The following is a 26,785-nucleotide window of genomic DNA, read 5'->3' as shown; positions in this document are numbered from 1 at the left end:
ATTTGGGATAAAACACAAAAGCATTTTTTGGGATATTTCAGGATGAAAGGTGATGAGTAAAAATCAAATGCCGTCCATTTGTAATTTTGTTGATGATAAAGTACCGAGTAGTATAGGTTAGGAAAAGTCAAATCAGTAGCACCAGTTGCCGATGTCTTCTATACGCTGAACTTCAAAAACAAAATAGCTGAGGTAAAAAAAAGGTTTGAATTATCATCTCCCAGTATTTGTTACTACATAAACATCTTGAAATGTTTCAAATGTATATAGGATCCCGTTCAACATTCTTAGTTACAGATAAAAAAACACAATGCAAGAAAGTATCCACTGATACAAAGAATTTTCGTAAGAAAAAAAAAAGTAGTAGTTTATGTTAAACAAAACATTTTTCTGCATAGCATTTTACATCTTCCATCAGTGGCATAAAACAATCCTTCCGAACAGACTTAAAAATAGCTGTGAATTTCAATTTGGCCTTGAAAGTTCTTTCACAAATGAAGTGAAGCGTTAGTACAACCCGCGTCGCCACGTTCTGTTGCCACGGTAACCACCCCTGGGGCGGCCACCTCTGCCTCGACCTCCGCGCTGATACGGCACTGGAAGCAAAGAACAGTCTGGGCTAGGCAAAACAATTATAACAATATCAAAAAACTTCAATAACTTAAAATCACCCATACCACATGTGTAACAATTAGGGGTGGACGGGATCCCGAAATTGGGATAAAAGTCGGGGAAAAAACCATTCCCGAACTTCGGGAAAATAATTTTTCTCTTCGGGATAATACCTCGGGAAAACAAATTTTTTTAAATAGTTAAAACCTTCGTCGTACTAATTTTTATATTATATTATTGCTCACGCGAGAGGTGAGACGTGGAATGTTAGAAGAAAGATAAATGCGGGGGAGACAGACGGCAGCCAGTGTGTTTCCTGCGTGGGAAATAAGTGGCGTAGCCTTTTTTTTATGCTGGGTGAAGCGACCTTTTTCTGTCAACCCACGGGAAAAGATAATTGCTTGAGCTGTCAAAATAAACATCGCTGCGGCAGTTAAAACAAGTCGAGGCGGGCGTGCATCCAGTTGGTCGCTGTGTATATCTACTCGAAAAACATAACATCTCAATTCATAACAAGATTCCTTATAACCTACACGTATTGCCGGATGTTTTCAGCCTGATCCGTGCAAGTTCTTTAGCCACGTTTTGAATGAAAACAACTGGCGGGCCAGTGTTGTGCCCTGTTTTGCGGACACATAAAGCTTTTATCAATTTGCTGACAGTTTTAATATATTTTTACTCCTCATTAAAATGAAGCAGATAACGTGATTGTTAACAAGTACAAGCAGCGCATGGTAGGGGGAGAGGGTGAGCCGACTACCATGTTCACACGCTGCGGCCGGAGGGTTTTTCCTGCGTTGTATTAGTAGTAATTAATATTTAATGGTATTTTATTTATTAAGTCATACTACACAAAATATACCAGATATATTTGGTTCTAAAAGTAAAAAAAAAACCTGCATAAGTCTTCAACATTCGTTCACAAATTCAAGCCGTCATACTACACAAAATATACCAGATATATTTGGTTCTAAAAGTAAAAAAAAAAAACCTGCATAAGTCTTCAACATTCGTTCACAAATTCAAGCCAGAAAATATACCAAATCGGACTTAGTGACGTGGAATGGGGGTTGTCAAGTGCTGACAGCGGTTGACAGGAAGTGGTATCTATTTTTAGATATGCGCTGCCTACGACAGTATAGCACTCGGCAAGAGAAACGCAGTAACAAGCTACCGTACTCACCACAAGAAACTTATTTTCTGTCCTATTTTCTTCGGATTTTCGGCAATTTTTTCACGGTTCCTCGAAATCTGGTTGCAATAGAGAGGTGGTCACAATAAATGGGGTCGCAACAAAAAGGTTTTACTGTATTTTTTATTTGTATTTTTTTGTTTGTCTTTCCTTTTTTGTGATTTGGACTATAAATGTGGATGGTTTATTAAAAAAAAGACTTAAAAATACGCACATTTTAAAAGTAAATATAATTTTCTTTACATCAAGCTGAGAGACAATTTACTGCTCTTGCTCCCGCTCCCGATCCCGAAAATCTAACGTATTTCCCGACCCAATCCCGTCCCGAAGTAAAAATGCTATTCCCGTCCACCTGTAGTAACAATACATTACGTCTACAACGTACAGTGAAAGTTTTTTCATCTCACACAATCGTTACCACCGCCATGCAGAATTAGTAGTCACAGGATATTATATGGTTTTATTTTTAGTCCAATTTTGTTCTTTAAACAGATGATCGCAGTAAAGCTTTTTATTTTTATAAAAGCTGCTTAGAAATACTTGCTCCACCAAAATAGGGGTTAAATTTATATGCTGCAGTTTAATGTAAAATAATTTTTAATGAATTGGTCTAAGTTAATACCATTCAGAACAATAAAAATAAATTAGTGAGCATTTATGGCTTAAAACTGTTTCAAGAGATGCACAATAAAACAAATTAAATTAATTTTTCTGATTCATGAACTTTGATACAATTTTTTGTTAGGAAATAATGATATTCATAATGTTTGCAGGCTTTCACTATAGCACTTATAGCATTTATTTCACTATAGCATTTGTGTTTCACTATAGCATTGAGTTTAAGCTGTTAGTTTCCTATCTATACGTTAATTCTACATGGAAATTTTTTTTCACTTTTAAAGGAAAGGTTCAATAAGTTCTTTTAATATTCATGGTACATTTTATTTATGATCTTCATAGTCACAAGAAATACAAGGTTTCATTTCCTCCCACAAAATGCATACTTTTATACATTAAATAAAGGTATTATATAATATAAACATATAAATGTATTTCATACCTGTAGAGCATTCCCATATCCTTTTACACATAATCACAAAACTACGCAAGTAAACAAACTATCACAGTAATGTTTTCACATAATTTAATACTCACTATATCCCGATACTTTAGTGCTGTACTTTCCACTTGGAGGTTGGTATAGTTCCCGGTGTGACTTTTCAGATTTTGCATGTTTCGAAGGTGAATCAGAAAATGTAATTGGCACATGGCGTTTCTCCCCAACCATGACTCCATCTTTCTGCAACCGTAAATAAAATACACAAATCTCATTTCCTCTGTATTTTTTTGTCACAGTGAAGGAATGCACATCTTTCTTCAAAAGTTTAATTTTTTCAGGGAGGAATAAATGTATGTTTCACAACATGTACCGAGGTATATGACACTACAAAAATTGTACCGTGTTTTCTCGCATAATCGTCGCACATTTTATTCTAAAATCAAGTTTGAAAAGTAGGGGTGTGATGATTATGCGTAAAAAATTTTTTTGTTAGATAAAGTTATTCATGAAAACAAAACCCATTCATGGAAAGTACATTTATTTAAGAAAAGAAGTTTAAAAGAACAAGCCAAACAATTTAAATTAATAATTCATACAACAAAAACCTTTCTTCAACTTTAAATAGAAAAAAAAATCTGTGACGTGAACTAACGTGTAACTGCCGTAGTACACACTTGCCACGAAAGAGTGCGGGCGGTCAAATGAAGTTAACTCGGCACCTGACAGAGAGAGTGCGTTGCATGCAATTGGCGAGGTATCGATATTCGACCACGTGCGCGCGCTCTATATGAACAGCCACATAACCAAACAAGAATGATGCCAACTAGCGCTGGCTACATGTTTATAAACAGTACATCGTGGCGACGCAGACGATCAAATAAGGTTTATAACTAGGGATGGGGCGACCGAATCCAATATCCGCCGAATCCAATATCCGCAGAATCCGCCGAATCCTAGGGATTCGAAGGTTCGGCGGGTCTGATATAGGATTCGTCAAAGGATTCGGTTTTTACTATTTACGGGGAAAAAATACAGTAAATCTCGCTTACGAGGTCCCACATGGTAGGTTTTTCCGTATAAAGCGTTTAAATTGCCCGAGGTCTCGTCATTTACGCCATTAAATGTGTGATATAATGTCCGTTAAAATTTTTTCTTGTCTCAAATAATGGCACACGTAAATATGAAGAAAAGACAAATGAACAACAACATACGAAGAAATATGGATGATGTACCATAACTACAGTACAAACCCAATAGTTATTTTAAGATAATTACCATAAAAAGAACTAAAGATTCTTTGTAGAATACCATAATTACTACAGAAGCATGATAGCTACCATATTTGCACTATAGTTACCGTAACAACTGAGATGTATATTTACCGTGATAGTAATGTATTATTTATTTATGACATATTAAATTAAAGAACATTGTTAAAAAAAAAAAGGATGTTAAACTTTGATATGTACGGTTGGCACATGTTGCTAAGAAACAATGCGATCTGAAAGAATGCAGTACTACTACGAAAAGTGAAAATGGTACTCGTGGATTTTTAGGTTATGGCAGTCTCTTTCGTTTTTCAGTAATATCGGCCGAAAATTAACGAGCGTACTGTATCGGAAGTCGGCAGAAATGCCGATTCAACTAAATATTGGCAAAATCGGCTTCTTCAATACAGCTCTACATTTAATGACATGAGTAAACATATTTCAGACTTCAGGATATTGAAAAAGACTTTAATTTCCATGTAGGTTTATTGTGTGTATGTTTTTTTTTTTTGCAAGTGTAAATTGAATGAAGTAAAATGTTTTTATTTTTATTACTTTCAATTGATTAAACTTTAATGACCAGTTACAGATATTTATGACACTAATTTTGAGGTTAAGCAATTTTACTAAAGCATTCCAGCCAAGCAGGTTGCCAGCGAGAGACACTTCTCTTATGCTGGAAACACTATCTCCAATCGTAGAGCTAATTTAACTCCTGAACGTGCAGAACAAATTATTGTTCTGAATGATAGATTAAAGAATAGAATTTTATACTCTGTGACAATCTCTCTCAGAATTATTGTGCTGAAAAGTGGAAATGTTGAAACAATGTGAATGTACTTTTCAAACAACATGATTTTTGGTGCTAAGTTTGTTGAAGCTCAGTAAGGACTCCAGAAAAATTGACAAGGGTGAAATTTTTCCAAAGATATGTTACATTTACACAAACATATACTTGGTTATGTTAGTTGGATGATATCAGTTACTAATGAACCAATGGAAACAGGTAAGATTCAATGAAAAAAAAATGTTTTTTTTTTCTAGCAGTGCAAAATGTAAACACACACTGTAAATAGTTACCCAAAATTAATAAGCCCACTTCATTTTAATACTTTATTCAAACATGATATTAAGTTTAAGATTAAAATAATTTCCCAAAAGTGTAACTGTACCACAAAAGCTCGAGCTCGGCTCGAAGTAAAATTCTTAGGCTCGCAGACCTCTAGCTTATTTATAGAAAAAATCCTAACCGCTAATCTGTACTAAAACTGATATTTCTCAAGAAAAAATTGTTGTCTTTATATACACTTATACCAGAAATGTACCAATCTACATGTGATAAAGTCAAGGGACTTTTAGTGCATGCAGAATACATCTCACTTACATTAGATATGTGGACATCATCTATTAAAAGATTCGGGTTTGGGTTCGAGATTCGGCAATTCCAGTCGAGGATTCGAGTTAGGATTCGGATTCGAGGAAATCAGGATTCGCCCCATCCCTATTTATAACGTTTAAAAACTTCTTTAAAAGAAAATTTACACGTCAGACAACTTCGTATTTCCGTTAATTAAATAAGTGGTAATATCCGAAAAATATTAGATTTTACTTTAAAATACATTGTTTAATACGGAAAAGATACCTACACAAAGCGCTCGTCATCTAATAGTGGGACCAAAAACATCATGCGACATTTATAGATATGTGCGAATGTCAAATTTTCATTGCGAAGCGAATTGCGAAGCGAATAATAACTATTTGTGCGAATTCGAATCGAATGCGAATAGTTGCTTTTCAAAACCATAAAAAAAAAAAGTTTTTATTTTTAATATCAACTTTCAACCCCCATTAATACAGAGTGTAAAAATGCTCTACATTAAATAAAATTCCAGCTTTAATTTAAGTTCTATTTACAAACATGAAGCATGTAATTCATTTTGAAAAATCTCTACATAAAAACATGTACATGTACACAATTGCACATCTTAAATTAATCACTGTTCTTTTCAATCATCAAAAAGTTTTCATTGTTTTAAGTTTAATAAATTTTTATAACACTGGGAAAAATTATTTAACCCCCATGTTCAATTGGAGAACAAACAAAACGAAGTATGTTCTACAAATATTTAAAAATGACTAATACTATACACACACAAAACACCATTGAAAGATTTACACACTAGGCTCTTATATCCGGTCAACAGGTTAGCTTTTATTTCAAGTTGGCATGTAAAAACACCAATTGCTCGACATGCTGAGGTAGCAAGTTTTCTCTTCGTGCTGAAACAACATTTCCAGCTGCTGAAAAGAGACGCTCTGAATTTACTTGTGTGGAAGGAACCCCCAGATACTTCAGAGCTACTTTGGATAAATATCGGTACTTTGTACCTTCATTTTTCCACCAATTTAATGGATTGTCATGTCTGTTGATACGAGGTTCTTTTAGGTACCTCCGCACTTCTTCTTCTCCTTCATCATAATCTTTATTTTCTTGCATTGGAATACTATCGAAGACAGCCCATAGAGAAGATGTTGGTGCAGAGTTTGGAATGCTAGATTTAGCCTCTTGTACAGGATTGGAATCAGTTTTTAAACTTTTTATCTCTGACAAAAGAATGGCTTCCGATTCAATTGTAGATAGAAGCACTCCTTTAAATCTTGGATCAACCAACATTGCAGCACGCTGTAGGGGTTCTTGCATGTAGTTCGGAAATCTTGACTTTAGATTTTTATGCAATGCTCTTGCAAGTGTCATGCCATCTTTTTTGGCAGTGATGTGTGATTCAAGGTTACAAAGAAGACAGTGAAGTACTGGAATGATCATGGACAATGTTGGATAAGTGTTTCCACTCATTTCTTCTGTGGCTTCTGCAAGTGGTTGTAAAACTTGAACAAAGTTTTCAGCATGTTTCCATTCCAAGGCGGTCAGCATGTCTGTATCGCCAGAGTTCACGTGGTCGGCTACAAGAGCAGGTTTCATTTCCAGCAGTCTCTTGAGCATTTGGTACTCTGAACACCAACGTGTATCAATATGTTGAATTACTTCTAGTTTTGGCATGTTCAACTGTTCCTGGAATGTGTGAAGTCTTTTCCTAGCACGAGTGCTTCTTCGGTAATGACCAACTATACTCCTGGCCTTACTAAGAAGTGTGGTTGTACCCGGGCAATCATTCTTACTGTTTTCAATTGCAATTTGAAGGGTGTGAGCAAAACATGATCTGGAACCATCTTTAAATAATGACACAGAAGCCTGTCTGAAATTATGGGCATTATCAGTGATGCAGAATAATGGGATAGATGTCACTGCTGGATCAATTTCCCAGTCAATAAGAACATTTTTTATGGTAGTAGCCACCTGAACACTTGTGTGGGATTCATTTACAACAGTGTTACTCATTGCAAATGACACAGACGTGAAGTCAGGTCGGAGATAATGACAGGTAAGGCTAATGTAACTGTCAGTTGAGCGAGAAGTCCAGCCATCAGATGTAAATGCAATGGATGATATTGTTGGTAAATCTTGTACAAGCATTTTCTTGAGAGAGTGTTTTGTTTCCTCATAAAGAGCTGGAATATAATGTTCAGAAAATGTAGTTCTACATGGTACTGTGTATGTAGGTGCAACATTTTTGTGACCCATTAACTCTTTAAATCCACACCCTTCTACAAACTCATACGGCAAAAGTTCTGTTGCCACCATTTTGGCAATTTGTTTGGTTATGCTCTGTGCTTTAGGGTCGGATGGTGACATCTTCTGCGTACTTCTGAACATTTCAGTTAAAGTAGGCTGCAGCACTGGTTTTTTTTTTGCACAAGTTCCTTCAAGCTCATGAATTTTTTCTTTGTCTTTCATTAGTTCCTTGTACAACACAGCATGTTTTGCCTCCAAATGGTTCTGAAGTGTTGTTGTAGTGCCTGCAAGCAATATTAAAATTTTGTTGATGTGTCGCTCTTATTTTACTACAGTAAATAATTTCATTAGTACAACCAGTACAACTATAAAATGTACTAAATGTGTATTTAAATTGGAAAAAGTCGTATTTGCAAAATTTTAACCATCGGTAGCCTTGGAAAGACATAAAGGGGGATTAGGCCTTTCCATCTTGAAGTTTCTCATCTTTTTGCTATAAATATAATTTTGAACTATTTATCCCAATTTTTGGGAGAGCAAGCCATAAATCATATCCCCTAGACCTTCTATACCTTGTTGCAAACATGTATATACTAATAGGCTCTAGTCTGTTAGTGCTACGAGGCAATAACTTATTATTTCACACTGGAATACTCATACGACCAGTTCGCAAGTATTGGCTTCAACAATCAGCCAAAGCTAAGTGCTATGAAATGTAGAACCAAAATATTTAGCATGGAAGTTTTATTGTAAGCAGTATCAAAATATTTGAAATTGCAAGATGTTGAGGCCTAATTTCCCTTAAAATCTTCTCATGTTATGGGATAGGTATTCAACTGAAGAAGAAAAACTGATAGTAATTGTATTTTTGAGTTCCTCTCATTTTAGTTGAAAATTCTAGTAAACTGCATTGCTGTAATTGAAATATTTAACTGGTTGTTTAAGTTTTGAACATTTCGTTAGGCTCTGTTAAGTTATCTATTTATAAAATAGGTCATACTGTTCTAATCTGAATGAACCTGACATTGTCTGATATGCCAGCACTCTCCTAACCTCCTTCCCTTTCCTGGCATTCAAATTTCCCGCAGAAGTCATGTGCATGTGAGGGTGCCACGAACTACACCAAGAGGGTGCGGTCGATTCAGTGCCTCATACCCTAATTTCGATTTAATTATTATTACTGTAATTTTCTTTTAATAATACCTAGTGTTTTTTGTGTGAGTTTTCAGGTAATAGATTTTTTATTTCTGTTATGTACTGTCAGCTCGGTTGGTAAGCGCTGAGAGTGTTGTGTTGTCTATGGTTCGTTAGTCAGCAGCTGGCATCATGGCTGATAGCTCGTCAGATAACCTATGTAACCAATGTATCGTGTAATGCAGACACAGTGCGTGTAACAGGTACATAAAAATTTCATTGTTTCCTTTTTGCGTAAATATTAACTGGCCACTATAGACTCAGACTTGCCGAAGGCCTTTCATTAATAATAACTTTTATTGAAGTTATTTTTAAATTAATAATACCATGTTGGCTGTTCATGGATCACCAGAGTTAAATGTAAAAGGGTGTTTGTTTACTTGTTTTTTATCAAATATACCTCGGCGTGATTTGATTTTAAATAATGGTACCATCCGTTTCGGCGTGCAGCGCCAAGCCCCACATGGGTGACATCATGCCCAGAGTTCGAGTCTCACCCTGGTCCATGCCCCCTAGACACAGCAATCATTGGTTAGGTTAGCCTAGTTACAATTTAAGTATGGTAAATTGTTTGTTGGGTTAGCAACATTTAAAATACTTATTTATGGTTTTCAAGAAAAATAATAGCCTACTCAAAAACAACCATTGTCAGAATTGTTGATTTTTTTTTAGATGACTAACTTCTCTATGAGGGAAAATGTGAACAATAATCATCCTACAGATTACTTACTGTACCATTTTTTTGCTATTTTGTCATCCAAATCAAGTTGACTCCCAAACCAATTAAATACTAACAAAAATTTAGAAACGTGTTTTGGGGGAATTCAGTTTTACCGTATGTTAGAAAATTTGCTATTTAGACACTACCAATCCATGGCACACACAAATTTCTATTGTGGCACATTACATCATTAAAGCTTTAAACACCGCACGAAAACATTGTTACAAACGTCATGACGAAAATCTTATACAAAAAAAGGCAGACATGAAACTTTATTAGGTTAAAGGCATCTGAAAACGTACGAAACGTAAACATTCCACGAGTGGTTGCGATGGGACGTGTTTTACTTTCTTCTTTTTTTACGTTAGCGGTTGCATTGCGTTCGGTGAAGATACTACCATCCAAATAATAAATTATAACATCAATGTGTACACTATTCACAAATTATTAAACCCTTATTATAAAAAAAAACCTAGTTACATAACCTACCACGCGGACATTTGAACGACTGTTTGCAACAATCGCATTGTGCGGAGCAATCGCCAACATCTGTGAAATAATTCCATATTGCACTACGTTTCTTTCTTTTTGACGGTACTTCTTTCGCTTGTAATGAACCGTCTGCACCTTTATCCATTTTTAATTTCGTTAGATAAAATTATGAAAACCCACGGTAGTCGACAAATGCAGCAATTTAGTTGTGTTTACTTACACAACACTTTAGATTAATCGATAGTGACGTCACGTTCGAGCGATAGGTCGATCTTCCGAAGTTAACAGAAAATAAATCGCACGTGACGTCACAACTTGAATGATACGACGAAGCTTCGTTTAATGCGAATACTTCATATCGTTTCGAAGTGTTATCGAATATTAAAAAAACTTCGAATTCGATTGTACTATCGAAGCTTCGCACATGCCTAGACATTTATGCGAGTGCGACAATTATGCGATAAAAGAGGGTATATAATCATTGAAAGCAAACTTAACAATATTTTAAAATCACTTTCATTACAATTTATTTTACTTTTGGGATAGTTTTATTTTTATGATAATATTTACTTTTTGGCAGTTCCTTAAAATGTAACTCATGAATTCGGCACACTCAATTTGCAAAAGGAATTAACAAATAATCATTAAAAAATGATAAAAGCTATGTTAAAAAAAAAAAGGGAACAACTCACCGCAGCACCAATGGTAGGTTTCCAGGACAAACTTATAACACTCTTGAAGCTCGGAGGGGAATGGAAGAGGTCTTTAATAAGTGTGTTGATGTTGGACGTTGTCTTCAAGGCCACCGCCTTGATTTTATTCTCTTCTGTCTTCAGCTCTTCGTCGGTTTTTCCCTGCAAAGCTTCACGCAGCTTCTTGATGTAGCCTTGAGTGCCGCGAGCAAAAAACTGCAACCTGCCAGAACACAACATTGGCACTTTACAAGAAGCATTAACACATAATCTTATAATCTGTATTAAATGATGGGAAAAAATAAGACATCTTATGGAGAAAATGGCGAGACAGACGTATTTGAGCGTATTGGACAGGAAATCGTATTGTGCGGGTACATCTTAAACAAATTTTAATTACTGTATTTTCCCACTGTAACTACCACACTGCCTGACAGCAACCTGGTAAACAGATAGCTGTTGCACTGGGATTTTTCCAGCGATCTCTGGTAAGGTCATGTCTACTACATGCTCAAAGGGCTTGGAATTTAACAGTGGAATCAAAAACATCACACACTTTTATGTGGGAATTTTTTTCTTTCAAACTTTGATGCCCTAAAATAACAGTGAGATGATTATGCTATCAAACACTGTATATAATCACTAGATTTTGGGCTACATAATAAAGGAGACAGCATGTTTCCTTTGAAATTGTATTGTAATTTTTGAAATTTGTTACCTCTAATAGTTTCCAATCCTTTCCCGTTTGACTTTTTTTTTCCTACCCGAAATTTTCCCGAATTAAAATTCCCTATCCTGCCCAGCTCTCACTCGAAGTTAATAATTCTCACCGTCTTCCATAGCTCACCTCATTTTGAAGTCTTTGAGTTTCTTCTCATCAGCAGTGAGTACTTCTGGGCTATGCCTCGCAAGACGATGAAACGCGTACATCAAACACTCGACAATGGAGAACTCCAAGCGGGGCTCCTCGCTGCTTTCGGGATCCACTGGCAGCGGCATGTACTCCTGCCATCACACAAACACATACAGTCTACCAACTGAGGAAAAGACACAGAAAAGAAAACACTGATCCAAATATCACACCAAGATATACAATCAATAGAGTCATCCTGTAATCAGTAATGTGTCCATTCTAGTTTTTGGTTCTCGGTTCTCACTTCTGCAGTTTCTTAGAAAATTAACCGGCACTGAGAATTGTACATATACACCCAGTACCGTCTCTTTTCACGATTATTTGTCGCTCCGGATTCAGTTGGGCCAATAGGTGGCATTGCTGGAATCTCCACTTCAACTCTAAATGCCTCGCCAATCTCCACAGTCCACCATTTACAGCAACAAGCTAACCCATCCATTAAATAATTTAATACTTACACAGGTTTGCAAAACAAATTAATATTTAAAAAGCTAAACTAATTTTCAGAATTTATACTTACATTAATTATGTACTTTATAAAACTTTTACTTTCTTGTAGCATGCACTACATGAGTAAGATTTATTGTATGAAATGCTGATACACAAGATATTTCAGACATGACCATAATTTTTTATCTTTTCATTATAAATAAATGTAAAACCCTGTTAAGACATTCTTCTAGAGACTGGATGCTAAAACCTTACTATCAGGGAAACTTTCTTAGGAGGGAAATAGTTAAAAAAAATAGTTGCTACATAAAAAGAAATTTCACTTGAATGACATAGTACTTACGTGCTATTTATTCAGATGTCTCTCTTAAAACTAAACAGTTTGAGGGTGTTTCAAGTGCCCTCTGTTCCTTAAACAATTCCAAGAATATATTTTCCAACTTCTTTGTATCTACCAACCTTCATTTTTTTACACTTTGACAAAACACTACAGTCAAACCTCTATCTATCGTTTTTCAGGGGACCAACAAAAAAATTCAGTAGATGCGGACATTCATTAGATGTGGACTTCACTCTAAGAAATTTAAAAAATAATATTTCAACCCAAAATTAGTGTCAGAAATATATCAGTTACTTGTCAATAAAGTTAAATCAGTTGAAAAATAAATAAAAATGGAAGTATTTTACTTAATTCAATTTACACTTGCAAAAAAAAACATACGCACAATAAATCTACATGGAAATTAAAGACTTTTTCAATATCCTGAAGTCTGAAATATGTTTACTCATGTCATCAAATGTAGAGCTGTACTGAAGAAGCCGATTTTACCAATATTTAGTTGAATCAGCATTTCTGTCGACTTCCGATACGTTTGTTAATTTTCGGCCGAAATTACTGAAAAACGAGAGATACTGCCATAACCTAAAAATCCACGAGTACCCTTTTCACTTTTCGTAGTAGTACTGCATTCTTTCAGATCGCATTATTTCTTCGCAACATGTGCCAAACGTACATACAAAAATTTAACATCCTTTTTTTTCTCAATAATGTTCTTTAATTTTAATATGTCATAAATTAATACATTACCGTCACGGTAAATATACATTTCGGTTGTTACGGTAACTGTAGTGCAAATGTGGTAGCTATCGTGCTTCTGTAGTAATTATGGTATAGACAAAGAATCTTGTTCTTTTTATGGTAATTATCTTAGGATAACAATTGGGTTTGTACTGTAGTTATGGTACATCATCCATATTTCTTCGTAAGTTGTTGTTCATTTGTCTTTTCATATTTACGTGCTCCATTACTTGGCTGCAGATTTAAGGTGATTTTTACTACTGTATACAATCGTTACTGTTTTTATGACAGTTTCTTTCTAAGAAATGGTTATTTCTGCAAAATCTTTATGGTTAAACGATCATCTATTATAATTTATAGTGACGGGACCACATATTTTGTACGATCAATGCGGACAAAACGGTAATTCGAACATCGGTACAAGCGGACTTTTTTAACCTTAGTTGTATGGCAATTTTGCCGGGACCGTAGAAAGTATACGATAAACACGGACAATCGATACATGCGAGTTCGATAGATAGAGGTTTGACTGTAGTAGCCAAAAATTTGTCCCACTTTGTCATGATTCTGTTTAAAATAGATGGCAGCATTCAGAGGTTTTTTTTACCATAACCACACTCTGCACCAAAGAATAATTCACATGAACTTTCAATATAATTTTCAAAAGTTGTGGCCATATTTTAAATTTATATTCAATGTTTATTTTGGACTTAGGTAATTATTTTAAATTTATATTCAATGTTTATTTTGGCCTTAGGTAATTATTCAAAATTATGAATTCGGTACCTATAAGATTTTACATAACACTACTACCTTTAAATTGATATTGATAAAAACATTACACAATTGTTACTCTTCCATTTTTCTTATTCAAACATTATAATACTGACCAATTGTGAATACATTAGGGTTCTGCAAGTATTTCAAAAAATATTCAATATTTGTGAATACATAGTTTGATATATTTGTGAATAGTTTAATATTAGATATAATTCGATATTTGATGCAACATTTGAAATCAAATAATTTTTCAATAACTCATTAACAACAAATACACCAAAAATGACTATTCAGAAAAAAATTCAATTGAAAAAAAAATATAACACATGAACCTAAAATGATTTATAAAGGAATTCATATTTGTTTTCTGCCTCATCACACATTGTTTTCATAGGTAACAAATGATTTGTAATTATTATTTTAAATTTCTAATTTTACTCTATTTTTATGTATAAAATCACTAATCAGTTGGTTATACAAAAGAAATTTCAAAGTTATAATTGTACTGGTTTAAAAAAAAAATGCATTACCAAGGTTTTTCTATTTTCTTTCATTTTACACGTCTCCATTAAAGTTTCATATTCGGATAATTTTTTTGGACTCCCTGAAATGCGGAAATAGGTTCAATGCATGTTAAATTTTATTCGAAAATATATTCAATATAATTTGATATTCAATATGGGATTCAATTTAAATTTTTAAAAAAATTGTATTTTCAGAAGCCTAAAATATAGGTTACTTTATTTGTTTTGACCCAGTTGTCATGCAGACGGGAGAGGGTTTCGGGTGCTCACAATAAGCTTGTTGTACAGCTTGTCCAGCTTCTCCTCGCTCTTCTCCAAGGCCCCACAGTGGGTGCACAGCTCCGCGAACAGCTTCAGGATCTCCAGCTGGGGGTTACTGCCCTCGTCGGGGCTCACGATCAGGGACAGCTTCGGCAGCACTTGGTCGCACATGTACGACACGAACCTCGAAGAGTCGACTTGCGACTGCGGGCAACAGTGGGACGTGCAGCTCCTCAGTGAAACTGTAGTTGGTCTGGCCCGCCACACTCACTATGTACTCCACTGACAAATAAGGTGAAATGCAGTATTCCCAGTTCCAATTTTAAGTTACACTTCTTAAATGCTCTAGAGTAGACAAGAATGTGATTTTACCATTAAAATTTTCAATTGTTTGTAGGTAGGTATTTATGTTCTATCATATCAGGGAAGAGGGGGATGTGAGAGTTTTTTGTTGAAATCAAAAAGACAATAGAAGTAAAAAAATTGGCCCACAACTTTTTTTAATTATTGTAATTGACTCTCGCTAATTTAAGGTTGGTCAGCCTTGGTCCAGTGCCTATATAGTTTGCAGGACGTTGCTGGATTGATTAGTCACTTGCAGGCAGACCTGGCTCCATTCCCGCTGGGGTCACGACCGGATAAAGGAGGGAAACAGGGTGGACATTGCAGTGAGCTGGTGGGTTTTCTCAGGGTACTTCCTTCTTCCCCATCAGTTCATCCCATTAAAGCTCCATTTACATCTAATACACTTCTAATCATCTCTTATGACCTCTATGTCAATTAGAAAAGCCTATTCATTAATTTTATTTCAAACAATTTTGAATGCTAAATATCATTTGCATTTGCTTAATGTCGTGCTTTTATACATGCACATATTATTTGGCTGATTAATGTAAGCATGTAAGTCAAACCTTATTAATACGAATCCGCTTAGTACGAAATTCCTGTTTATTCACAGTACTTTCACAGTCCTAGAAAAAAGAAGTATGCTTTCCTATCTATGTTATTCACTACTTTTAATACAAAATTTGGTTAATATAAAATATGAAGTTGTTTTGATACCTCACAAATGAGGTTCAACTATAGTAGCAACCCAATTCATAAATATGTTAACAAAAATTTTATTCTTATATTATAATCAGAGATGACAAATGGTTAGGTTTTCTGGTAGGATGTAAATAATAACTGTATTGACTGATACTTTAAAGTCCATTTTTGTGATTGGCTGTAAATAACATAACATGAGCATCCTTGGCCAATTCGGAAGACTAAGGGCGCCATGGAGTTTAGTGGCTGTACGACCAACTGAGAGGTCATGTGTTGGAAGATGGCTCAGAATTAACAAAGTTATGTAGAGGCAGAGAATTTTGCGGCTGTGATTGGGGGCTACACCATGTATATTTAACCTTCATTTTTGTAGTTTGGAACTTTTATTTAGAAATTTGGGCAATAGTCGTTAGTAACAGCCCACAATGATGATAAGAGTCACTTTGTCCTTTTTCCGAAGTCAGAGTCCTTAGACTTGTATGAGTTGCAAACTACTGAGGGACTCACTAACGAAAAGAATGTATTTTATAGTTTTCGGTACCGAACAGCAGTAAATTTGTTTTTGAGCCAGTAAAGATGTTTTGTGTAACTAGTTTGCATTTTCTTTAAGTATTTTCTTTTCATAACGAACTAAATAACAACCTTAAAGAGATTTCCCTGCTTCTATAGAGCAGCTTCACAAGCTCTTGTGATGCTATGTCCGGTCTGGAACTCACCGAGAAGTACGGCAGTGCGAGGCTGAAGCACTGAATGAGCTTGTCCACGCAGTCCTGGTCGTGGGCCGGGTCGAACTCCCGGGTCAGCTCCGCCTGCTCCGCCACGATGCCCACCAGCTCCTGCTGACCGCTCACCGAGTGGGACAGCCTCGTCCAGGCCAGCAGGTCCATCAGCTGGTGGAACTCTTCCGCCGTCACATCCTTTCGGGAAACAAACACCGCCTTTATTTCCTCGAGGTGAAACCTCTCCTTGTGTTCTTATTTCTCTCTCTCTCTCGCTCTTGACAAGGTCACCAAACTAATGTTTACAATGTTCACGCTTGCTTTACCCAACCTCTTAAGGTTTTGATTTTTTCTTGCTGTGCTGCGTCATCCCGAAGCGCCTCCCAGCATGTCGCGAGCCAGCTGTATGGAATTTTTGTAAGGTCTAGGAACATAACGCGAGACATTAACATTGTTCATTATAGGGAAATGTGTTTTAATTAATGGATGTTTTGATTAAGGGACAATTTCTGGGAACATAACCTGGCCACTAATCGAGGACTTACTGTATGTTAGTACAACACTTTTCTGTAGCTGCATATTTTTTTTAAATAGCCCATATTCAACACACTGACACATTACTCATAAGTAGGGACCGGAAAAATTCGCGGGTTCAATGACCTGTAGGATGAACTCCATAGTTCTACGTACACTCGGTCAAATGTGACCCACTCATTGGCTGCTGTCTTGTGAGACGTCCCAACGTAGCAGCCTGTGATTCGATACAGCTTTGGTTGGGTGTTTCTCATTGGCCCAGAGTCATCTAGGTGAGTTGTGAGCCAATAACAGAGGCTGCATTGAGGTATAACTATTTGTATTTTAGCCTATCGCGAAACGAACTCGCCAATTATTCCGGTCTCTACTCATAAGTCACTAATGAATGTACTCATGCACAATTATAGGTACCATTATTTCAATGGAGATAATCTTGCAAAAATTTGGAATAATAATGACTACTATGATGGAGGAACTGATACGGAAAGAAAGATATAAAGTAAACAAAAATATAAGGACGGGCAGAGAACATGACAAAAAAGATATATATACCTGAATGACCTTCTTGGTCTCAGAGATGATGAAGTCCTGCATCTCTTTGTTGATAACATCCGGTTCTAGCACCTTCAACTTTGTTGCTAGGAACTTGATGCATCTCTCCCTAATGTAGTCTTCACCATCCAGAATTTGTGCAAAGATACCGGTAAGAGTACCTAGCAAAAAAAAAAAAAGACAGGATGCCGTAATTCCCTGACTTTTCCAGGTTTTCCAAACCTGAATTAAAAAATTTCCCAGACCTTTCAGACACGAACAATCTTGCAGCGTCACTTGATGTTAACACTTTTTCTGCAGGAAAAGAAGGTTGTATGTGCCTTTCAAATGTCCCATTTTCATATTTAAAAATATGCATACCAAAATAAATTAATAATTACATAATAAAACTTATTTCTTCAGAAGAAAACACTAGCACAGGATTTCAACCGCACTTATAATATGTTTTACTCAGTAGAACTCACCCTATTAAAATTAATTATTCAGCACTCTAAAGGAAATCCTCATTTTAGAAAGAAAAAGAACGTTGCATTTTTACTTCCTGACACAATTTACAATCATTCAAGTTTTTTACCAAGAGTTTACCACTCTGAGTGGTTAGGTTAGCTTTTATGTTTTATATATCACAATTAGTGTGATATTATAATCAGTTCGATTAGGTTGACTATATTTAAAATATTTTAAAATAGTGTAGATTAGGTTAGCTACATTGAAAATACTTTGAATGTATTTAAACACTTGATTATGAATGACCTATTCTAGCTAACCTAACCTAATATTTGATGTTAAAATGAAAAAAAAATCAATAGTACTGAAGTAAGAATCACTTTATAGATTAATGTGTATAATCATATTCTTTATGTAATTTAAGTTACAAATAATATAAACCATAATTATTTATTTCATGTTTACCTGAGGTTGCCAGTTTAATAAGTTGGGGTTACCTGATTTTAAACACTAGTTTCACGAGTCACTCACTTCATAGACGCCCTTGAAGATTTGCAAATTACAGTCATGTCACACGCTTCCAACCACATTGTAATTTTTTTCTAGAATTTTTTTTTTTTTTTAGTTTTGAATTTCTAAATGATTCCCAATGCCATTTTTTTCCCCCACCAGCATCACAACATGTGTGGTCTGGTTATTTGTTTCATATATTTTGTAACTTTATCTTCATAACTTTATCTGAATTAATCTGCAGAAGCAGGTAATCTCCAGAATCACTGTAATCAATTAAACCTTAAATCTCAATCACTTCAAGAAACTGATTAGTTTATCCAGAGACCTTTCAGGTGACAATGTGACATATGATATAATCAAGTTTGATATTTTGATCAGGAAGAGGCAATTTTCTACTGACCAAACCCACAGTGCTGGATAAATACACAGGCAGACCACTTGAGGATATCTCAAATGAGCCATCTTGGAGCTTGTTACTTGCATTTACTGGCCATAAATAAAGAAAAAATTACCAAATCTTCTAAGTCAAATTGAACTAACCATGCAGTATTCTTAAACTGACATATATAGCTCAAGCCAGCATATGCTAACTTTAGATCATACACAGCATCCTAAGAGAATTTCTAACATCCCTAAATGAGATGTACGATTTTTGGAAACCGTACCCACCGAAAGGTATGTTTGTAATTGCAAAGATACGACAAGATCAGTAATTATACGGTGTAGGCAAGAGCAGGAGGATTTGAATGAGATCATGGAGAAAGTAAAAATGAGATGGTATGGCCAAGATTGGAGAACGGGAAAAGAGATGTATAGGAAAAAAAAATGGAGTTGAATTACACAGGAAGAAGGCCCCAAGTAAGCCCAAGAAGGAGGTGGGATGAGCAGATAGTTAAACAAATGCATGCGAGAGCAGAAGAATGGAAACGAGTGGAGGTGGAACAGTTGAGGGATAGAGAAAGATGGAGGCATTTTACTTTGCTGTTCCAGGCTGCACGCCGGAAGCAGTTGACGATGATGATGATGATGACAAACACGGAAAGTAAAAGCAAACTAAAGGGGCATCTTTCAGGATGGAGCTACGGGCTTGCCAAACCCCACCTTTGGGGTTGATTCCGAGCAGCGACATGAGGGAGTTGTTGACGACTGCGAGCTCCGTGGTGTCCTCCGCTTGCAGGAGCTGTGCGAGAATGTCTGCCACTCGGGTTATGTACTCCTTGCTGTCCTTGCACAGGCTGGGCAGATCCTTGATGGCCTGCTTGCGGATCTGTGCCAGACACACAAGGGAAATACACAGCCGCTTCAGTTCACAGATTCAAACACATTTGCACTACTAGTGCAACTGGTTCCACAGTGGATGAGTGGTCAGATCACTTGCCACCACCACAGAGACCTGGGTTATAAAGGGAATATTTTCGCAAGTGGGATATACATCAATGCTGATGAGACGTTATGCATGTTCATCAATTTCTCCATTCCTTTCCAGACATTTTGGATCTCTGAATATTCAGCACATCTTAAAGTAAGACTTCCGTATTAAATTACATGTCTCAGCAGGACATAGGACTTAGTTTGGGCACTATATGAAGTCATAATCCTGGGCATGACATGACTGATTATTTTGAACCTTGTAGCTGCTTTCGTTATATAATCAGATACTTCCTTCTGGTGTATAATGGCAGGAGATTTAACAAGTACCAGACTGTCACCAGATATATTAGTTTTGGGAAGATATTAAGAGATGTTAGTTTTCCGGGAAAGTATTTTTGGGAAAACTTTCTTGCAATTTACAGAAAATTTTCTGGTTATTGGTCTCACAGAAACACACACCTACATTAATCAATGTTTTTATGCAAAAGTACCATATAAAACATATATATTGTCCTACTTTACCACCTTATGGCTCACTTAACATTTAATAGTTGGGTAGGAACGATGCTAACCTGTACCAACTGATAGAAACAAAAAATTGTTGTTTTAACTGAGAACATACCAGCCTGCAGAAAATAAATTATTGTACTATAATGTAAATCAAACTAAATGTAAATCTACGTTGGTAATTCAAAATAGGAAAATTTTTCATAAAAATACATGTCATTATAGGATCATTCCATGTTAAGTGGTACAGAAGAAAAATAATTGGTTGCTTGACCATTTTATAAATAAATGTTTTTTGATTATTTATTTCTACATGATTAGTGTGTCCAAAAAAAACTAATTTTAAATTTTTTATATTACTTGGAACTGATGAACCCAAAATTTAGGAAACAAAAACCAGTTATTCAGGAAGATACAGCCTTTATTATCTTCAATACACATTTAAGGGAAATTGCATCCCAAATAGAAAAGACCAACCTAAAAGTTTGACTTTATAAATGACAAATTTTCAATTTTCGAAGGTAAATCATTCCCAAAATAAATCTCTTTTCAGTATTACTTTTGTGGATATATGTAGCTACCTTAATGCAATGTAACTAAAAAAAAATTTCAAGCATGAGATTTGCTTCTTTTAAGAGTTAAGGGCATTCAAAATCAGAAAATTTTTAAAAAATCCTAAATTTTGACTTCATATATCTTTGTTGGAACAAAGTTTAAAAATCTGAAATTTGTACAGATAAACCCTCTATAGTTTATTATACTGCTATAAAAATTTCATCTTTGAGATTTATAACAGTCAAGTTAGAGAACTTTAAAAACCCATGAAAAAGTGTTTTTTTGTCGATAATTACGGAGCATTGATTTGACTAGGTATAATTTTTATCATTAATAAATTATACTACGATCAAGTAATTTTTATAATAAAATTTACATTTTAAATTAAGACAAACATTCAAATCATTTTATGGTGTATTTTTTTTTTCAATTAATGCACCATCTGGTGCATTAATTTTTATTCTGTTAAGTTATAATATTATACAGTAGGTCATGTTTTATACAGAATCTCAGAAAATGCAATAAGCCTAATAAACTTATTCAACAAAATGTGTGGAAGTTTAGACCTGTTCACCAACTTATTTGATAGAAATACTTCAACAAACCTTGCAAGTAGAGACTTGTCTAGACCTGTGATCTCTTACCCAAACAAGGCAGACAAGCTCTCTCGCATTCTCTCTCTCTCTTGCTTACTATTTCTCTCTCAAGTGCACTCTACTCTCTTGCATGCTCTCTCTCTAGTGCATGCTCTCTCTTTCACACAATCTCTCTCTCTCTCATGAGCTTTCTCTCTCTCTTCACTATCTCGCATTCTCTCTCTGCTCTCTTGCACTCTCTCTCCGCTCTTTAGCGGTCTCTCTCTGCTCTTTTGCGGTCTCTCTCCCTCTGCTCTTTCACTTACTTCATTTACTCTCTCGCACTCTGCTCTCTCTCTCGTGCTCTCTCTGTCCACTCTTGCACTCTCTCTCCGCTATCTTGTGCTCTCTCTTCTCTTTAGCTCTTTCCGCTCTCTCACAAAAAAAAAACTCACACACTCGCAATAACAAGATCTCAAACACAAACTGAATAATTTGGTTTTTTGTTCATAAACCTCGGGTTCACCAGTTCTGAGTAATATAAGTTTAAATAAACCCTTATAAATGTGAAATACAGCATGTTTTGTAAAACAAAAATGGTTACCATTGAAATTCAGAAAAAGATAAAAATTAAAAATTAATCTTTTTGGACACACTAATCATGTAGGAATCAACAAACAAAAAATTATTTGATTATAAAATAGTCAAGCATCCTTTGGATCACTTGACATGGGATGACCCTATATTATTCCAAAAAAAAAATATTACATAATTGGAACATTTTCTAACTCACAGATCTAAAGATATTACGGTAAAAATGTAGTGTACGGATTAGCGCCAACAAAAATTGTACAAATCTGAAATAACTTTCATTATATGCTCTTTTACGTCCTCTTTTCATAACCGCCTGTGGAGATAAGAAATTTCAATTACTTTTGGAGATATCACCGTTCTTATTTTGCAATACAAGACCTATGTAATCATTCGACCGATGCCATTTTATATTTTGCCGTGTGCGCGTGAATGCCTAAATAACTGAAATTTTCCATTAGGTAAGGTTAGTTACATTATAAATACTTCAAATTAAATGGAAATTAAAAATAATGTCAATTTATTTTACTTGTTGTATAGTTTTAAGTATTTATAATGTAACTGACCTGAACTAACAAAACGGGACAAAGGTAGATTAGGTCAGGTCAGCTACATTATAAATACTTTGAAACTTAACGGACATTTAAAATAATAAAATTAATTTTAATGATTGTTTAGTTTTAAAGTATTTATAATGTAGCTGACCTAACCTAACAAACCGGAACAAAGGATTAACAGTAGGAACGAACGTAATTTTTTAAGCATAAAAATTTGAAACGTTAAAAACTCACCTAAGTTGGAGGCGGCCTATTGGTTCATTTGAATATTGGCCTATCACGAACTATCACGTGACAACATTATCCAATTAAAAAAACAATTGATACTCGTAAACAAAAAACAATGATGGAAGCCGTGTGAATGTGCAGGTATAGTGATTGAAATTTAAAAATTCGATATCTCCAAAAGTAATTGGAATTTCTTATCTCTGCAGACTGTAATGAAAATAGGACGTAAAAGAGCATATAATGAAAGTTATTTCAGATTTTTATAAAAAATTTTTTACGATAATTAAAATTTAAAAATTCCATATCTCCAAAAGTAATTGGAATTTCTTATCTCCGCAAGCGGTTATGAAAAGAGGACGTAAAAGAGCATATAATGAAAGTTATTTCAGATTTTTATAATTTTTTTTTTTACAATAGTTAAAATTTAAAAATTACATATCTCCAAAAGTAATTGGAATTTCTTATCTCCGCAAGCGGTTATGAAAAGACGTAAAAGTGCATATAATGAAAGTTATTTCAGATTTGTACGATTTTTTTTGGCGCTAATCCATACACTACATATTTACTGATATTACAGTCAACTATAAATTATGATAATAAAATAATAAATCTAAAGATTGTTAGTTTTCATTTGGTTTTTTTTTTTAATAATGACAAGGTTTATTTATATATTAAGCCTCTCTCTGTCTTCCCACCACCTTTATTTAATTTTTCATTTTCTTCCGTGCACACTGCTCTACCACCTTATCATATATACTCCACTATCAATCCTTTGGCCACTGTCAGATAAGATAGTGTAAAAGGAGACCCTTGTAACAAAAAAAAACACAATTTACATGATACAATCATATGATGATAAGAGGATGTCAAAGCAAAAAAGTAACATAAAAATACCTATTTGAAATAATAAAATTTCATATTTTGAAAACTACTTCAGTCTGAAATTAAATATGGTACAAAGTATTATTCATGCCGCCTACAGCACCATTTGTAATTACACTAATTATAAGAGTTTGGCCTATTCCAGAAAGTTTGTACATAATATACCCTCCTCATGCAACAGCCTGTTTGGCAACTGGAACACAATGTGAACGGCATGACGCGTTCTAGACCTCTTTGAGGATTCTTGCTGCTACTTGCACAAATTTTTTAACCAAAATAATGTGCCACTGCACATTTTTTACGGTTATAAATTAAAATAACAAAGTTAAATTTTGGTATCATAAATTTTTTCTGCACAGCTCCCATTTACTTATTATAACAAGATTCACTCTACCAAAACTTGCCGTTTGTAGGAAAATTTTGTTTTAGGACCTTCTAACTACTATCTTAAAGAGCATAACACATTTTCTGTAGTAACTTAAGATATATTATGTAGCATCCTGTGGTATAGGTTAAGAGAGAACCTGTACATTACAGGCAAAATAAAATTAAATATACAACAAGATCACTCACTGCAACATCCTCGTCTTCACACAAGTCGAACAAAGCCTCGATAGCCATGTTGGCATGCTGGGGGAAATGCTTAAAGAAGCGAGCAATGAACTGAGAAGCCAATCTCTTTTCTTTAGATGATCCTTTCACAGCTTTCAATATCTCTAAGTAGTCTTCCTCATGCTGAAAAAAGAAAGCACCACCCAATGAGTGTCACATCGGAATACCTATGCAATGTATTTGACTGATTAAGATTCATGAAAACTACACTATTAACAAAACCACATTTATTTTAAGCACGAATTTTAAATAAAAAATGCAAACTAAGTTATTTTTGTTTTAATTTTTTCCTGTGCACATGCGTGTGTGTTTGTGTTTGTGTGCAGGTGTGAGGTAAGGGGCAAAACACTGTTGAGCCAAGCTCCAGTGAGAAGTGTGACCTGTGGACTTGACAGATACTTAGTGATTTGTGAAGACATTAAGTATGGTGATTTAATTAGGCTGCATTGAGCCGCATAGTTTTGAAAAGAGAACATTTTTAGTACTGTTTATGTTCAAAGAGTAGTATGCATGTGTCATATTGTTAATAACACTAATTCTGAATATTTAATTTGATTGTATCTGGACACTGTACATACTTTACCAAAATGTGGTAAATACTGTTACATTTTTTTTTGCGCATACACTTAACTAAAAATTATACAACCAAAATTCACATAAAACAAAAACAATGTTATGTGTTGTCGCTAATAAATGTCTCCGTGTCCCGTACTGTTCTCTAATTTTGCTGTTGTTACTCAAGGACAAATACCAAATGTTTTTAGCTCAGCACGTATGCTACCAGGCTGTACTGTTGTTGCAGTGATGAACTTCAGTCAAGTAGGTATGAGGGGACTTGCATGCACAAACATTTGCCAGTAATAGTCCGGTCTAATCTATTTTGCAATACGGGAATTTATTATTTTAAAGAAAGATGGTTCAAAGTAATATCTCGGTATCACATATATAGAAATTATTTTCTTAATATCGTTAAGTAGAATACAGTCCCACCCAGTCTATTCTATTTTGCAATACTGGAATTTAGCAATACCCCATGTTCTACCAAGCTACCAGCAACTTAAATTTTTCAGTATCCTAAAGTATGCTAATTAGGGCACGCTGTTATAATTCATGACATTGACATAACTTGTAACATCTACAAGCATTAATTTCTTCAAAAATAAAATATCTGTATCGCAAAATAGGCAAGAGGGGAACGGTTTTTTTATATTATATTTAACAATATTGAAACATAAAAAATTAATGAAATAGCGTTTTATAGTTCCCCGTCCAAAAACCCCTTAAGTAGAGTTATGAAATTGCAAAGTAGATTACTCCCCAGGTATTTTAATATAACCTAAAAACGTTAATATCTCAGAAAACAGTAGGAATTTAATAATACTTTTTTCACGGTCAAACAGGGAACATCTGCAAAAGAACTTAAAAAAAATAATTTCAATATTGTATTAATTTATTTACGGAAAAGCGACGACGTAAAAAAATTACTATTGGATTGTGCTGTGCATTTGCGTCTGTGCTATTTGTACGATATCGTGATTGTACCCTAAGCTTTAAACCATTCAGGTGTTTTCACACATGGACTTATCTATATTTATATGCAGTTTACAATCCTTATATTCAAATTATTTGATACAATTTTAATCGTTGTTTTTAAAAATGAAGAATTGCCCTTTTCGTGTATGGAAATTTCAAGCACAGAAAACAAATGCCTTTGTATAAAATTTCGATAAGTACTTACGATCTCAGATGGACTACATTTATAAATTCACTTACTTCAGATATTTTATCCTTTGCATCAGCTAAAACACCGAAATGTTTGTAAAGCTTTTCTATTCTGTCTGTGCTCATTATACCTTAATAAAACAAAACACTAAGAAGATTATTACACAGTATTATAATCAAATGGCAAGATGGATATCAAACAATTCAACGATAACCTTAAACGCTATTCATTTTACAGAAAACAATTATAACGCAAATCTTTCACGACCGCCTACCGACATAAAATTATAAAATACACATGCACTGATACATACATATCAACAATGTTTAACTATCCGACAATAAAAACCACGAGCAAAGAGATAGCAGAATACAAGGAGACACAAACAGTTTGAAAGTACAAATAATTGTTCCGATTTCAAAATCATTCCATTCACCAAAAATATTTTAATTTAACCCCTCCTTTTTTTGTTGGAAATTATTATAATAATAGTATTACATATAT

The 26,785-nt window shown here is 34.7% G+C and overlaps 2 protein-coding genes across 2 annotated transcripts; both read right to left on the bottom strand.

Moving 5' to 3' along the window:
- Window positions 1-367: 367 nt before the first annotated feature.
- Window positions 368-26,635, bottom strand: LOC134533841 (apoptosis inhibitor 5). Its single transcript, XM_063371534.1, has 10 exons — window positions 26,332-26,635; window positions 24,520-24,681; window positions 19,782-19,947; window positions 17,721-17,881; window positions 16,632-16,832; window positions 14,878-15,072; window positions 11,710-11,867; window positions 10,863-11,085; window positions 2,960-3,104; window positions 368-596 (listed from the first exon to the last, which is right to left on the bottom strand). The coding sequence occupies exons 1-10, from the start codon at window positions 26,404-26,406 to the stop codon at window positions 508-510; spliced, it is 1,575 nt and encodes a 524-aa protein (XP_063227604.1). The 5' UTR covers window positions 26,407-26,635; the 3' UTR covers window positions 368-507.
- Window positions 6,026-10,795, bottom strand: LOC134533840 (zinc finger BED domain-containing protein 4-like). Its single transcript, XM_063371533.1, has 2 exons — window positions 10,168-10,795; window positions 6,026-8,047 (listed from the first exon to the last, which is right to left on the bottom strand). The coding sequence occupies exons 1-2, from the start codon at window positions 10,313-10,315 to the stop codon at window positions 6,345-6,347; spliced, it is 1,851 nt and encodes a 616-aa protein (XP_063227603.1). The 5' UTR covers window positions 10,316-10,795; the 3' UTR covers window positions 6,026-6,344.
- Window positions 26,636-26,785: the final 150 nt, after the last annotated feature.

The sequence above is a fragment of the Bacillus rossius genome, chromosome 7, assembly GCF_032445375.1.
Source record: "Bacillus rossius redtenbacheri isolate Brsri chromosome 7, Brsri_v3, whole genome shotgun sequence".
Taxonomy (NCBI): domain Eukaryota; kingdom Metazoa; phylum Arthropoda; class Insecta; order Phasmatodea; family Bacillidae; genus Bacillus; species Bacillus rossius.
The sequence above is the reverse complement of the archived record's forward strand: the minus strand, read 5'-3'. Positions and strand labels throughout refer to the sequence as shown.

Bases quoted from the DNA above. Each gene is read 5' to 3' on its own strand.
- LOC134533840 (XM_063371533.1), bottom strand. From the start codon at position 10,315: ATGGATAAAGGTGCAGACGGTTCATTACAAGCGAAAGAAGTACCGTCA. The intron at 8,048-10,167 runs GTAGGTTATGTA...TATTGCTTGCAG, and splicing joins GTCGTTCAAATGTCCGCGTG to GCACTACAACAACACTTCAG.
- LOC134533841 (XM_063371534.1), bottom strand. From the start codon at position 26,406: ATGAGCACAGACAGAATAGAAAAGCTTTACAAACATTTCGGTGTTTTA. The intron at 3,105-10,862 runs GTGAGTTGTTCC...TTACGGTTGCAG, and splicing joins AACCTACCATTGGTGCTGCG to AAAGATGGAGTCATGGTTGG. The intron at 597-2,959 runs GTGAGTATTAAA...CTTTGCTTCCAG, and splicing joins CACTAAAGTATCGGGATATA to TGCCGTATCAGCGCGGAGGT.